This window comes from Salvelinus alpinus, chromosome 6 (assembly GCF_045679555.1).
Source record: "Salvelinus alpinus chromosome 6, SLU_Salpinus.1, whole genome shotgun sequence".
In the NCBI taxonomy this organism is placed as follows: Eukaryota; Metazoa; Chordata; class Actinopteri; order Salmoniformes; family Salmonidae; genus Salvelinus; species Salvelinus alpinus.
In genome coordinates this window covers 77,422,865-77,436,526 of record NC_092091.1, presented here as the reverse complement: position 1 = coordinate 77,436,526, position 13,662 = coordinate 77,422,865, and the positions used below count along the sequence as shown (strand labels likewise).

General features: G+C 39.7%; 1 protein-coding gene across 6 annotated transcripts in view; it reads right to left on the bottom strand.

Annotated features, from left to right (window-relative positions):
- LOC139579424 (N-acetylaspartate synthetase-like) overlaps window positions 1-12,947 on the bottom strand; it is a 72,780-nt gene extending 59,833 nt beyond the window's left edge. The window contains exons 1-3 of one of the 6 annotated variants that reach the window (XM_071408086.1): window positions 12,868-12,947; window positions 11,932-11,993; window positions 5,647-5,761 (exon numbers count right to left, since the gene is read on the bottom strand). In XM_071408086.1, coding sequence (XP_071264187.1) covers window positions 5,647-5,749 — 103 coding nt within the window. In that variant the 5' untranslated portion in view covers window positions 5,750-5,761; window positions 11,932-11,993; window positions 12,868-12,947. Of the gene's footprint in view, window positions 1-5,583; window positions 5,815-11,931; window positions 11,994-12,347; window positions 12,567-12,837 lie in introns of those variants that run through there. The other 5 variants (XM_071408083.1, XM_071408087.1, XM_071408085.1 and 2 more) reach the window with 5 other exon arrangements.
- Window positions 12,948-13,662: the final 715 nt, after the last annotated feature.

Below are 13,662 nucleotides of genomic sequence, written 5' to 3'. Positions count from 1 at the left end.
TTGTGCTTCTTTTGCCATTTGCCTGGGTTAGGGTTACTGCTAGATTGATGCCTTCTTTACTGTGAGTGAATGTGGTATCCAGAATATAAGAAACTTCAGGCCCTCAAATTTTAAAAAGCATTCTGTCTTGATGGCATCCTAAATGAGATTCTCAAACTCACTAGTGCAAAATGTCAATTGGCTATATTAAAACTGTTTAATTTGATCCTGAGTGTAGGTTATTTCCCTGACATCTGGAATCAAGGACTCATGACCCCAATCTTTAAGAACGGAGACAAATTTGACCCTAACAATTACAGAGGCATTTGTGTGAACAGTAACCTGGGGAAGGTTTTCTGTAGTATTATAAATGTAAGAGTTCTAAACTTCCTTAACCTGTTAGTGTGTAGGGGGCGCTATTTTCACTTTGGGAAAAAATCGTGCCCAATTTAAATGGCCTCGTACTCTATTCTAGATCGTACAATATGCATATTATTATTACTATTGGATTGAAAACACTCGCAAGTTTCTAAAACCATTTGAATTATATCTGTGAGTAAAACAGAACTCATTTTGCAGCAAACTTCCTGTCAGGAAGTGAAAAATCTGAAATCGAGGCTCTGTTCCAGGGCCTTCCTATTCATTTGCTTGAAATCTATGGATATACATGCACTTCATACGCCTTCCACTAGATGTCAACAGGCAGTGGGAGGTGGAATGGGGTGTCTAGCTTGATCTGAGGTCGAACAAGAGCTCTTGGAATGACGTGACCCCAAATTTCCTTTGTCCAGCAAGGAACCCTGGAAGGAACCCTGGATTGCCTTCTGAAAAGCTTTCGGTATAGACGGCTAATATCTCCGGCTTTGATTTTATTTGATACATGTGATAATATCATCGTAAAGTATGTTTTTTCAATATAGTTTTATCAGATTATTGAAAGTTTATCGGGAGTTTTGGCGTTTTCCGTTCTCTGCGTTTGGTGAAGATGGACAACTTCGCGCCACTTGGCTAGCTTTGGTTGCTAATTCGACAGGAGAAGAGGACATTCTAAAACCAAACAACGATTTATTCTGGACAAAGGACTCCTTGTACAAGATTCTGATGGAAGCTCAGCAAAAGTAGGAACCATTTATGATGTTATTTCGTATTTCTGTGGAAAATGTTTAGTACTATTTTCCGCCCTCATTGCAGGCGCTGTCTCGCTATAACGTAAGCTGTATGTCGTACTAAAGTTATTTTTAGAATTCTAACACGGCGATTGCATTAAGAACTAGTGTATCTTTCATTTGCTGTACAACATGTATTTTTTAGTAAAGTTTATGATGAGTTCTTTGATTAGATGAGTGTCAGAAATATATCCGGATAATTTTGTGCAGTTTGGCTATGTATTCACATTGTAAAACCACGATTTTTACCGCTAAATATGCACATTTCGAACAAAACACATATGTATTGTGTAACATGATGTTATAGGACTGTCATCTGATGAAGTTTGTCAAGGTTAGTGAATAATTTTATATCTTTTGCTGTTTTTTTGCGATCGCTACCTTTGCGGTGAATGAATGCGGTTGTGTGGTTGGCTATTGTGGTACGCTAATTTAATGCTATATTGTGATTTCGCTGTAAAACACTTAAAAAATCTGAAATATTGGCTGGATTCACAAGATGTTTATCTTTCATTTGCTGTACACCATGTATTTTTCATAAATGTTTTATGATGAGTATTTAGGTATTTCACGTTGCTCTCTGTAGTTATTCTTGCTGCGTCTGTGCTATTTGTGATTGTAGCTGCAATGTAAAATTATGATTTATACCTGAAATATGCACATTTTTCAAACAAAACATAGATTTATTGTATAACATGTTATAAGACTGTCATCTGATGAAGTTGTTTCTTGGTTAGTGACTAATTCTATCTCTATTTGGGGGTTTTGTGCAAGCTACCTGTGCTGTGAAAGAAATGTCTGTGCTTTTTTGTATTTGGTGGTGAGCTAACATAAATATACGTGGTGTTTTCGCTGTAAATTTTTTTTTTTTTAAATCGGACATGTTGGCTGGATTCACAAGATGTTTATCTTTCATTTGCTGTATTGGACTTGTTAATGTGTGAAAGTTAAATATTTCCCAAAAATATTTTTTGAATTTTGCACGCTTCCTTTTCAGTGGAATGTGGGGGGTGGGGTTCCGCTAACCCCGGGGCTAGACAGGTTAATAAGCAAAATATCTTGAATAAAAGCCTAATAGGATTTATACCAAAACATCGCACGACTGATCATATTTACACCCTAAATACACTGATAGATAAACAATCAATAAAAAAACAATACCAAAACATACTCTTGCTTTATCGACTTCCAATTATTTGGCATACTGGACTGTTCTACAAAGTTATTGAAAGTGGTATAGGGGGTAAAACATATGAGATAATTAAATCAATGTATACTGGCAATAAGTGCCACATTAGAATTCGCAAAAAAATTACAGAAATCTTTAACCAGGGGCGGGGCCTTTGCCAGGGTTGCAATCTGAGCCCTGCACTCTTCAATATTTATATAAACGAATTGGCCACTATTCTAGAAAAATCCCCAGCCCCTGGTGTTAGTCTCCACAATTCAGAGGTTAAATGCCTACTCTTCACAGATGAGCTACAGCACATGGCCTACAGCAGAGCCTGGACCTGCTAGAGCAGTACTGCCAGACCTGGGCCCTGGCAGTAAACCCCAGCAATTCTAAAATAAAGATTTTTAAGAGAAGATCCAGATCTCAGGGAATTACACCAAAGTTCTCAATTGGTACAACATATATAGAGTACTGCACACACTACAATTACTTAGGTTTAAAAATAAGCTCAACTGGACACCTTTATGATGCAGTGAAGGAACTGAGAGCACGCAGGGCATTCCACGCCATTAAAAAACAAATTCTAATTCCTATTAAAATTTGGCTAAAACTAATTGAATGTGTCAACCAATTGCACTTTATGCCAGCGAGGTGTGGGGTCCACAAGATTTCACCAAAAGGGACAAACACCCCATTAAAACCCTGCATACAGAGTTCTGTAAGATTCTCCTACATGTCCAGAGGAAAACTACAAACAATGCATGCATGGCAGAATTAGGCCAATATCCACTAATAATAAAAACTCAAAAAAGAGCAATTAAGTTTTGGAAACATCTCAAATACAGTGACCCCCGCTCAAATCATTACCAAGCCCTGCAATGCCAAGAGCTGAGCAAAGAAAAGAGTCCCCTCATCCAGCTGGTCCTGGGGCTGAGTTCACAAACCAGTTCTCCTAACACACTGAAGCCTCAGGACCAGAACATCCAATCAATCAGAATAAAACAAATTACAACACAATCAAAACAAAACTACATTACCTATTGGGAAACACAAACACAAGCACAAACACAAAGCAAAATGCAGTGCTATCTGGCCCTAAAATCGACAGTACACTGTGGCTAACTATTTGACCATGGTTACAGATCAAAACCTTAGAAAAACCTTGACAAAGTACAGGCTCAGTGAGCACAGCCTTGCTATTGAGAAGGGTAGATACAGGAAAACCTGGCTCCCTGTAGAGGAAAGGCTGTGCAACCACTGCACAACAGCAGAACCTGAGACAGAGCTGCATTTCCTGACAAAATGTCAAAAATATAAAACAATTAGAGAGTGTAATTTCCAAACCCTTATTCAAGGTTTCAAAGACCTCTCTGATGAGAATAGGCTACCCATCCTGTTGGGGTGGGACGCAGAGAGCTGTGGGTTGGCAGCGCACTACATTGCTGCCTGCCATAAGATGAGGGACAGTGTCTGACAGACCAATCAACCTGCACATGTCCTCTACTGTATGCTTATTGTTAAATGTATGGTTATTTTGACCCTTGGTTATTGTTTTTACTGTTGTCCCATTGACAATTTTGGGAAAAAAGTAAGCTTTGGCAATATGTACATTGTTAAGTCATGCCAATAAAGCAAATTGAATTGATTTGAGAAGTGCCAGAGAGAGAGAGACAAAAAGAGAAAGAGAGAGACAGAAAGAGAGCGAGAGAGACAGAAAGCGAGAGAGAGAGACAGAAAGCGAGAGACAGAAAGCGAGAGAGAGACAGAAAGCGAGAGAGAGACAGAAAGCGAGAGAGAGACAGAGAGACACAGAGACACAGAGACCGAAAGAGAGAGACCGAAAGAGAGAGAGAGAGACAGAAAGAGAAAAGAGAGAAAGCCCTCTGTCTTTAGCAGGAGCATCAGTGAGCACAAATATCTCAGAGGATGGTGGTGCCACTGTGAGGACCATGGGAATTACAACACATACACCAGAGAATCAGACCACACTGGGATCAAGTATTGGAACTCCATGGGAAATAACATTTTCAGTCCACTGGTTAATTAATGTAAGAATATTTTAAGATAATTACACAACGCAGAGGAATAGTGGTCAATAGGGAATTAAAGATCAAAGGAAATTAACATCTGTTTAGAATCTGTATAGGGGTTTCAGTCCAAGACTCATAGCTACACGTGGCAAGTTGTCATTGGTCCAAATTGTCTATACATTGAGCCTGAAACAGGACAATCGGGGTTTGACCATTAGCCCAATTTTATTGCAAGGAATTCTAATTGGTCAACCACATACTAGGCTTGAGGCTATAAATGACATCCTGTCTCTTTGTTCAGTGGAGAAACCATGAGGACAGGGATGCTACCATCTACCTTCCAGCATGCCAACTATGATCTGTTCTCATTGAACAAATATATTTTCACCCCGATTTGCTTTGGGGTCTGTGTTAGAAGTTGATGTTATTCTTCACTAACACTAACCAACTCTGGCTGAGTTGCAAAAACAGGCAACCACATTTCAAATGCAGCCATTCAAATACAGCCTTCATAGTGGCACTGTGAAAGTAACTGACACCTGTGCACCCCCGCTGCCCAACCTCGCACGCACACACACACACACACACACACACCCCCCTGTAGTCCTGACAGGCACAGCTCTGGTTTTTCTCTTCCTCCTGATGCTGTCAGGGCGTTGATTCTCTGTTTGAAAATGTCTGCATTTGTTGTGGTGATCAGAGGTCCAAATCTCAAATGACTAATTGTGTATGATTTGATGGGACGTGATGTAATGTTATTCCACACAAGTAAAAAGATAATAACATTGGGTTAAAACAGTTATTCTGCTTCCAATATCAGGGAAGACACTTGTGACATGTGGCGTGACAATAATGTTGGAGTTGGACAGCACTAACAGATCTCAAATCAAATCAAAGTTTGTCACGTGTGCTGAATACAACAGGTGTAGTAGACCTTACAGTGAAATGCTTACTTAATTAAAGGCTCTAACCAATAGTGCAAAAAAGGTATTAGGTGAACAATAGGTAAGTAAATAAATAAAACAGCAAAAAGACAGGCTATATACAGTAGCGAGGCTATAAAAGTAGCGAGGCTACATACAGACACCGGTTAGTCAGGCTGATTGAGGTAGTATGTACATATGGTTAAAGTGACTATGCATATAGGACCTGGGACCAGGCTAACACCCACCTGGGTCCTTGAAGGGGACCTGGATGTATGTTACTGCTGATCTGGGACCAGGCTAACACCCACCTGGGTCGCTGAAGGGGACCAGGATGTATGCTCCTGCTGATCTGGGACCAGGCTAACACCCACCTGGGTCGCTGAAGGGGACCAGGAAACATGATGAAGGTTCCTGCTGGGCTCCTCTCACTGTCGATGATGGAGAAGGACACTCTCTTAGCCTCAGTGATGTCATCACTCATACTGCCTGTGGTGTCGATGACAAAACAAAGCACTGATGACTGGGTGATGCCAATTAACCTGGAGAGGAGGGAGGAAGGGGGAGAGAGAGAGAGAGATTAGGGAGTAATAATTATGAACCAAATACACCCTTCGTTTACCATGACAGCTCCCTCATCATACAGTAGCCTAATCCTTGCCCATAGTAGTGTCATGACGTTGGCCTGTGGGTAAGGTTTATGACCCCCCCATAAATACCTTTCTCCCTTCCCTCTCTCTTGACTCTACAGAGGGACTCTTGAATAGCCTTTGTTAAACATAGAGAGTCTGGGAACATCAAACAGGTGGGGGAAAGGAACCATATTTCGGTAATAGACCCAGTTGAAAATATGCGTTGGTACTTAATGAATATGATGTCAGTTCGGTTGTCATCTGAGACATTATGACTGATGACAGGACAACAAACTGTATCTGGGAAAGTCTACACATTATAGTTATCAGATTCACATGGAATTGTTGTGCAATTCAAATGTTTAAATATTTAAAAAAAATTGAAAAGATTAAATGTAATTTTAGCTCCAAAATGAGAGATTTGGGTTTTCATAAGGTTAGGGCTCTGCTCAATCAGTGGCCCGCCCCTGTGAAGAGACATGGGTTATAAACTATGAAACACACCCTTCTCCCTTCACTATATAAGCCCTTGACGAAAATGTAACCTCCTGTTCCGAGTACATTAGGATGACGATCCGATGTCAGAAGGATTCAAATAATAACTACAGAACGACCCCAACCTCAGCGTGAGCTTTGGTTGCGAACTGTATGAACTTTGAACTCTTATTCGCTACAGAAGTGATACCTCCTAGCCGTTGAGTTAGCAGCAGCCACTGTAAACGTGGGCTAGGAAAGGACGGACAGAGTATCCCGTCTACCACACAACAACGACACTACAACGTATCCCGTTCACCACCAGAGACATTCTTCAAAGGACAAAGGACTCTGTTGGGCAACACGGCCTTCCATCTACCACCAACCTATTGAAGCGCAGCTCAGAGTAAATATTTATTGCATTTTCCTTTTCCAAATGGGCGGTAATTTAGAATGCATAAGATTCTGTATTTACGATAGAGTAGCTGCCTACGGCCCGATAGAGACATCGCTTCTCCCTTTGTTCTTCAGTCTTCCCGCTCTTTCACTCAAAACCAGCCCCCTTTTCTTTGTGTAACCAGCTGTCATATCTGTTCCGTCTGCTAGGGACGTTTTCCTTTGACATAATTTGTAATCAAGGTATGATTCATTCTGTGTATATGTAATTCTGTGTGATTAGTTAGGTATTTAGTAAATAAATAATTAAACTCAATTTTGTATTGCTGATTCAACTTGTTAGCCAGGGTTCGTGAAGATAACCAAGAATGTACAACTTTCAGATGAGACTGAAATAAGGTGACGATTAATATTGACTGCTATTGATGTAAAATATTACTAGATCTTTAAGAGTTTATTCGGAAGATAACTGCTCTATAAATATTATTTTGTGGTGCCCCGACTTTCTAGTTAATTACATTTACATGGTTAGCTCAATCAGGTAATATTAATTACAGAGAAAGGATTTTATAGAATAGCATGTCATATCACTTAATCCGGCATAGCCAAAGACACAACATATTGGAGCCCCCGTGCGAGGAATCTAAAATAGGATGACGCTTTCATTTTGATTCAGCCTTTATAAAATTGAAAAGCAGATTACATAATATACCAAGTTTATTATACACATTATGGGAGTTGGAGACAGAAATTATTGGTGGTGTGTGTGCTGAAGATTCCCCGCCTCCGTGTTGTTCTCTGACGTAGTCAGTGGGTACCGTAAGCGAATACATTTCTGTATGAGGGCTGATAAAGGCAATTATAGAAATCTGAGAAATAGAGCGTTTGGTCAAACGCGTGTTTCAGACGTGTGGAGGCTCGGTCATTATTAATTTCTCGAGCGAGGACAAAGAGCCAGCCGATTGAAATTCAGGAGATATTAGCTTGACCAGCGATAATTATCTCTGTCTCTCTCGTGTTTCCACGCGAGGAGACCACGGTGCTTTTCGTTGTTTGCCGCGGGTTCCGGTTAAAACATCGTCGAATAACGCCGAAAAGGGTTTGAACATAATATGTTATGAGTAAAACCTTTCCCTTGCCAAGGGAATCCTATGCTGTAAAGTAGGATTAGCTTGCACGAGATGCTAAGCTAACAAAGGGAAAATAGCCATTTTGTTTTCTTGTGCCACATTGTAATTCCTCCGCCTTGCGGAACGGAAGTCCCGCCCCGGGTACTTCCGTTTGATTTCAGCGTGTGCAATCAGTGACGGCTGAAGTGTGTGCCAGTACTTTCCTTCAAGAATTATTCAGGTCACACTCAAGTCATTACTTATGATATCCAGATGGATATCAATGTCTTATTAAATTGAACTAATAAAACCCATTCAGTAATCCAGTAGTGACAGAAGTCCCACCCCAGCGGGAATCCCATGTGGCTTCGGCTATAGGGAGAAGCGTACCATAGTGGTGAATGTTGCCAACATTTGATCTACTGTTTACACTTATGATATCCAATCAATGGAGATTGTATGGATTATCGTCTCATTCAATTTAATAAGTTAAATTGTTGAACATACCTTAATGTTCTTCCAATCAAATTAGACACTTTTAAACTTCTCATATTAACCTGGATGTAGCAACCTCTCAGGTTAATTAAAGTTTAATACCCAGATAGCCTACCCAGGTAGGATTAATCATTGGCATTGATTAATTAATTCAATTTGCAAATTCATTCACGTCCAATTCCACATTACTGGTACGGTACTGATGGTTCGTCAACATCTATAAATAGATTCAACTTGTCTTTGCAGCTTCCAATGAAACCCAAACTTTGAAAAAAAAATTGGAACATTTTTCCTCTAAATTTTTCTAACAAATGTGCAAGCTATCAAAGGAGGTGGTCACCACTCCTCCGCTCATTAGTGAACCTCCACCCATAAAAGGATTGATCTCTGACCTCAGCAGCGATACTAACCCTAATTATGCCATTAGCGAAAAAACAGCCGAAATTGCGAACGCTCTCCAAAATCAACCATCAAACACAGGCTTTGTGACGGTTCTCTCCACTTTAGCACTTACTTATGTATCGCCATCAAAGTTTGGCATCGGTCCAATACCACAGTGCACAGCTGAAGCACGTGCAAGACATGGCTAACATGAGGGCACAGGTGGAGAGAACTGAGCAACTATTGACAAAAGCAGGAAATGAAAACATTCTGCTAGTCGAGGAGCTGCGTTTGAAATCTGAACAATTAAAAGTAATTGCAAATACTCATGACGATTTTTTTATTTTTTTATTTTACCTTTATTTAACTAGGCAAGTCAGTTAAGAACAAATTCTTATTTTCAATGACGGCCTAGGAACAGTGGGTTAACTGCCTGTTGAACGAGCACAAACTCTTCAACAAAATCGTTGTCTCCAGGAACAACTCGATTTAGCCAAAACTAAATACGATGTAGTCCACTCCAACCTAGATAAATCTGTCGAGTTATCTACAAACAGGAGCATGCAATTTGATAACATGCAGGCAGTTTTGTTGAACGTTACTCAAAGTAACACGATTCTACTCAAAACGCTGCAGACCAAAGACGATCAGTTAACGAACACAATGACTAAGTTGGATGACAAATCAGCAGATCTAATTGAAGTCGCTGACCAAATGAATGTTGAGAGAACTCGGGTGATGAAGATGGAAATATTGATTTCCAAGCAAGCGGAAGAAATCTCATCACCGAATCTCTCGCTCCGTACTCAAGATCTCTATCTGCAAACCATGACAAATAAGTTTGAGACCGAAAGGAGCAAGTGTGACACTCACGTGTCCAATATCAGTACTCTATGCGCTCAAGTGGACTCTGCAATGCAGCAGAATTCCACCCTTAGGTACCATCTGGAGGAAATCCAGAATGGTCACGCTCTACAGCATGACTATCCATCCAAGCAACCGGAGTCCGGTACTCAAAGGAGTGAAGACGATAGGTTTCAGACACTGCCTCCATCAAGTGTACCTCAGTCAGCAAAGGGTCTGAATAATTTTATAAGTATTGTATTTTTTATTTTTGAAAGACATTCTAAAAAACGTTTTTTGCTTTGTCATTATAGGGTATTGTGTGTAGATTGATGATTTTTTAATATTTTTTTAATCCATTTTAGAATAAGGCTGTAATGTAAAAAATATATACTTTAGCAGACGCTATTATCTAGAGCTACTTATAGTAGTTAGTGCATCCCCCATGGGAATGGAACCCTGTCGGGGTCTTTGAATCCCATTGACCTGCTTTAATTGTGATCAGTGATGCTACAGGGCAAGGGCTCAAAATATGATAAAAACATAATTAACTCTATATAGCACCACATTAGAGAATACATTTTTCCATGTAGGCATACAGTGCCTACAGAAAGTATTCAGACCCTCGACTTTTTCCACAAAAATGTAAAATACATTGTGCATTCTCCACAACTACCAGAAGGGTGCAGCATTTCATGCATAAAACAGAACTACCATTTTCAGCTACGTTTCTCTCTCTCCTGGAGAGCTACAGACTATTGATCCTGTCCAGCAATAAAAACACACAATTCAGCGTATCAACTTACCATCACAACCTTTAAGCCGCACTTCTTTAAAAGTTTATACCATCAATGATTGAATGAGCCACCAACAACAATATAAACAGTAGAGCAAATGCATGCTATGAGATTTTCACAATAAAATAGTACTTCAATTCAAAGTGTATTGGTCGTGTACACAGATTAGCAGGTGCAGCAAAATGCTTACGTTGATAGCTCCAACTGTGCAGTAATACGCACATAATCCACTGTAAAAATAAAGAAATATGAGAAGGAGCACTTGATTTCTATGCTATGTCTGTGCTGCTAAAGGAATGACATCGCATTGCATGTTTTAAACATTATTTGAATCTCTTCATAAGTCTCACATTACAAAACAACAACAAACATTGTAGAAATAGGTCCTTTGTTTTTTGGGGATAATAATAAAGTAAGACCGTTGCATTAAGGTATTTATAACAAGTCATATTATTAACATTTAAAGGGTATATTTCAGAATGTCACTGGACATCTTGTAGAGAATGTCTTTAGTTAGTTGTATGAGGTGTTTGAGTGCTGGGCTGGAACAATAGCCTAAAACCTCAAGGTAAAATGTACATTATCTCAAGGTAGAATTTACATGATCTCAAGGTATCATTTGTTAGAAGCAATATTAAACACATGATAGTTATGTAATGTTGTGGTTTATTCAAATGGACAGAATAAAGATCAATGTGGATAGAACCAGGTATATTTACATGTTCTAGGATATTTTCAGCAACTGAGTGGTTGGATGTAATCAGATCTAGTGTACACTACATAAAGGCCAAGCAGACAGAAGCAACATTCTAATGTTGCCCTTGAACGGGGTATGGTAGCAGGTGCCAGTCGCACCAGTTTGTGTCAAAAACTGCAACGCTGTTGGACTTTTCACATTCTAACAGTTTCCTGTGTATCAAGAATGGTCCACAACCCAAAGGATACCTAGCCAACTTTACACAACTGTGGGAAGCATTGAAGTCAACATGGGCCAGCATACCTGTGGACCATACCCCATTCAATGGCACTTAAATATTTTGTCTTGCCCATTCACCCTATGAAATGGCACACATACACAATCCATGCCTCAATTTTCTCAAGGCTTAGAAATCCTTCTTTAACATGTCTCCTCCCCTTCATCTTCACTGATTGAAGTGGATTAATCAAGTGACATCAATAAGGGATCATAGCTTTCACCTGGTCCGTCTATGTCATGGAAAGAGCAGGTGTTCTTAATGTTTTGTGCCCTCAGTGTATATTCAAACTAGTAAAAACAGCCAATGGCCACTGACACGAGAGTCTGTAGTGTACGATAGTAAAACATCAGTGGCACGTGGGTTCTAAGCAAATGGTCAGAAGCAGGTGTCACCATCCAGGCCCTTGTCACAGCATGCAGTGGCCTGACAAATACATGATGTACCTTTCGTCACCAAAGCCGTGTTAGCATTTCCTGCACGTTGCTGAACAATCCAAACATTGATCTAAATAGGCAATTCACACACAATATCCAATTAATAAGCATTGACTAATACCTGTAACCTCCTGTGATGGTCTGGCAGCATGCTGCTTTCTAGTGATCTTAGTCCCTCTCCACCTGAAATGCAATAACAAACACATGAATAACAATAAGCCTAGGCAGTAACTTGGCTACCTAGGCTACATAAGACACTCATGTAAAATGTGCACATCAGCCAAATGATACCCAACCAATACAGCCTAGAAGTCTATTTCCGGTGAAATTGAGAGGGGAATTTCTCTTGCCAATATTTTCAGTCACCAATTAATCAATATACAGGCAGTGGAATGAAGTAGTTTGACAAAAAGTGTTCCAACGTCAGTAACAAGTCTTTACAATACAGCTAGCAAATATAGCTATAGTTTGTACTTTCTAGAAACCCAGCTAACATTAGCTACACTGCAGTGATGATAATGGGAGTTAGCTAGCTACCTTTCCACCAGCAGTTTCAATTTAGCTAGCTAACGTTAAAGGCAGTTGTATAAACTATCAATCAGATGGTTAACTAGCAAATATATTCGTTTGCCCCTCAGATCTAAAGCTGCCTGATCAAGCTAGCCAGTTGATGGTAAAGCTAGGATGAATGTTAGAGGCCAGATAGCTAACACATGTGTGTTGAGCACACATCCTCGGCCTTCTATAGGAATTTGGCGACTGCGTTGGACTGTGTTTTGGATGACTGGCTGCGAATGCTTGTTGAGTTGTTTTGTTTCTGCCTTTTCTATTCCAGACATTCTGAAGTTCACTGGGGCATCCCATGTATGTGGCTTTGGTCTTTCACTTTTCAAAGTTTTTTTGCTGTCAAAGCAATACAATGGCTGGTCTGGAGTTCGTCTGAAATGTACCATTATATTTCACATGATAAGAAAACTACTGCCATGCATTGTCACCCCAAACATGTACAATAAAAAGAGACAATTACTTTCAAGTAGATCGTCTTAGTTTTCTTTACCTCATCCTCCCTTGCCCATGTTGATAGCTACTTCCTGATATTTCATTGGTGTAACAATCCAGCCAATGGTTAGGTGGCTGTGGATTTTGCAGAGGGAACTGATTGGGCAGGAGTAAAAGGTCCTGCCCCCAGTGCGCAAATCAAGGATTCACTTGCAAATCTCTTCCTACAAATGTACAAAACTTTCAGCAACGTGACATCAGTGACAGAATTCAGATCGTTTATTTTTGATTAACAGTAGAATATTAGAAGTCGTAAATAGGTTTACAAGATGCTTGCAAATCTTATTGAATGTATTCAAAATGTCAAGTTACAAGCTGTTGTTAAATCTTTCACACTTCACGATACAATCTCCCGAAACTAAATTACACATTTGCGAATCTCCTTGCAACCACTAACATAAATGTTCGACCACGAAATTCTAAATACAAACTCACGTATTTCTGTCATCATTATTATCCCATAAAATTTGGTCGAAAGTATTTGATCTGTTGCAATGGCCAGGTACAGTATATTATCTGATTGTGGTATTTCGTTTCCTGAATCAAGAACAACCCAGTTGATCAGAATATATCATGCAGTATCAGCAATTTCTGTCTGTCAACACAGAAAAATACTTTTGCAGTCAAATAAAAAACGTAGATACTGTGTTTAGCCTTTGTAGGGAAGAAATGCATGTAAATGGACCAAATACACCCCATGACCACATACATGAAAATAGCACTTGATTTCTATGCTACTGTATGTCTGTGGTGCTCAAGGAATGACATCCCATTACATGTTTTGAAACTCTAA